The sequence below is a fragment of the Chelonoidis abingdonii genome, chromosome 10, assembly GCF_003597395.2.
Source record: "Chelonoidis abingdonii isolate Lonesome George chromosome 10, CheloAbing_2.0, whole genome shotgun sequence".
Classification (NCBI taxonomy): Eukaryota; Metazoa; Chordata; order Testudines; family Testudinidae; genus Chelonoidis; species Chelonoidis abingdonii.
Genome location: NC_133778.1, coordinates 80,934,189 through 80,934,705, shown reverse-complemented (window position 1 = coordinate 80,934,705; position 517 = coordinate 80,934,189). Strand labels below are relative to the sequence as shown.

The window sequence follows — 517 nt, the reverse complement described above, 5'->3', positions numbered from 1 at the left end:
TCTCGCCCCGGGGAGCTGGTGGCTGTGCCAGATCTGGCACCATTTAACAGCTGGCCCATGTCCCAGGGCAGGGGCAGCCTCCCTCCGGGGTCTCTGCTGGCTGGTGTGGGGGCCGAGCCCTGGGTGCAGGAGGTACTGGCTCTGGCAGGAGCAGGGTCCGTGCCAGGGGGCCGAGCCCCGGGTGTGAGAGGCACTGGCAGGAGCAGGGTCCATGCCAGGGGACTGAGCCCTGGGTGCGGGAGGCGCTGGCAGGGTCTGGTGACAGCGAAGTGTGAGCAGCGGGGTCAGAGCACATCCAGGCGGGCGAAGGACTCGTCTGTGCCCAGGCTGTTCTCCACGAAGACCTCGTACTTCCCGGCGTCGCTCGCGGCCACCCGCTTGATGGTGAGCGTGGTCGAGTTGCTGCCGATGTCGTAGAACACCCTGAGGAGAGGGGCCAGCCGCACGGAGACAGGTGAGTGCCCAGGCCAGAGACCCGGAGTGCCCTGCGACCTGCCCCGAACCCCCCGGAGCTGCA

General features: G+C 68.9%; 1 protein-coding gene across 1 annotated transcript in view; it reads right to left on the bottom strand.

The window, feature by feature from the left end:
* Positions 1-284: 284 nt before the first annotated feature.
* SPEGNB (SPEG neighbor) overlaps positions 285-517 on the bottom strand; it is a 4,059-nt gene continuing 3,826 nt past the window's right edge. The window contains exon 4 of the mRNA XM_075069844.1: positions 285-423. Coding sequence (XP_074925945.1) covers positions 285-423 — 139 coding nt within the window. The remainder of the gene's footprint in view (positions 424-517) is intronic.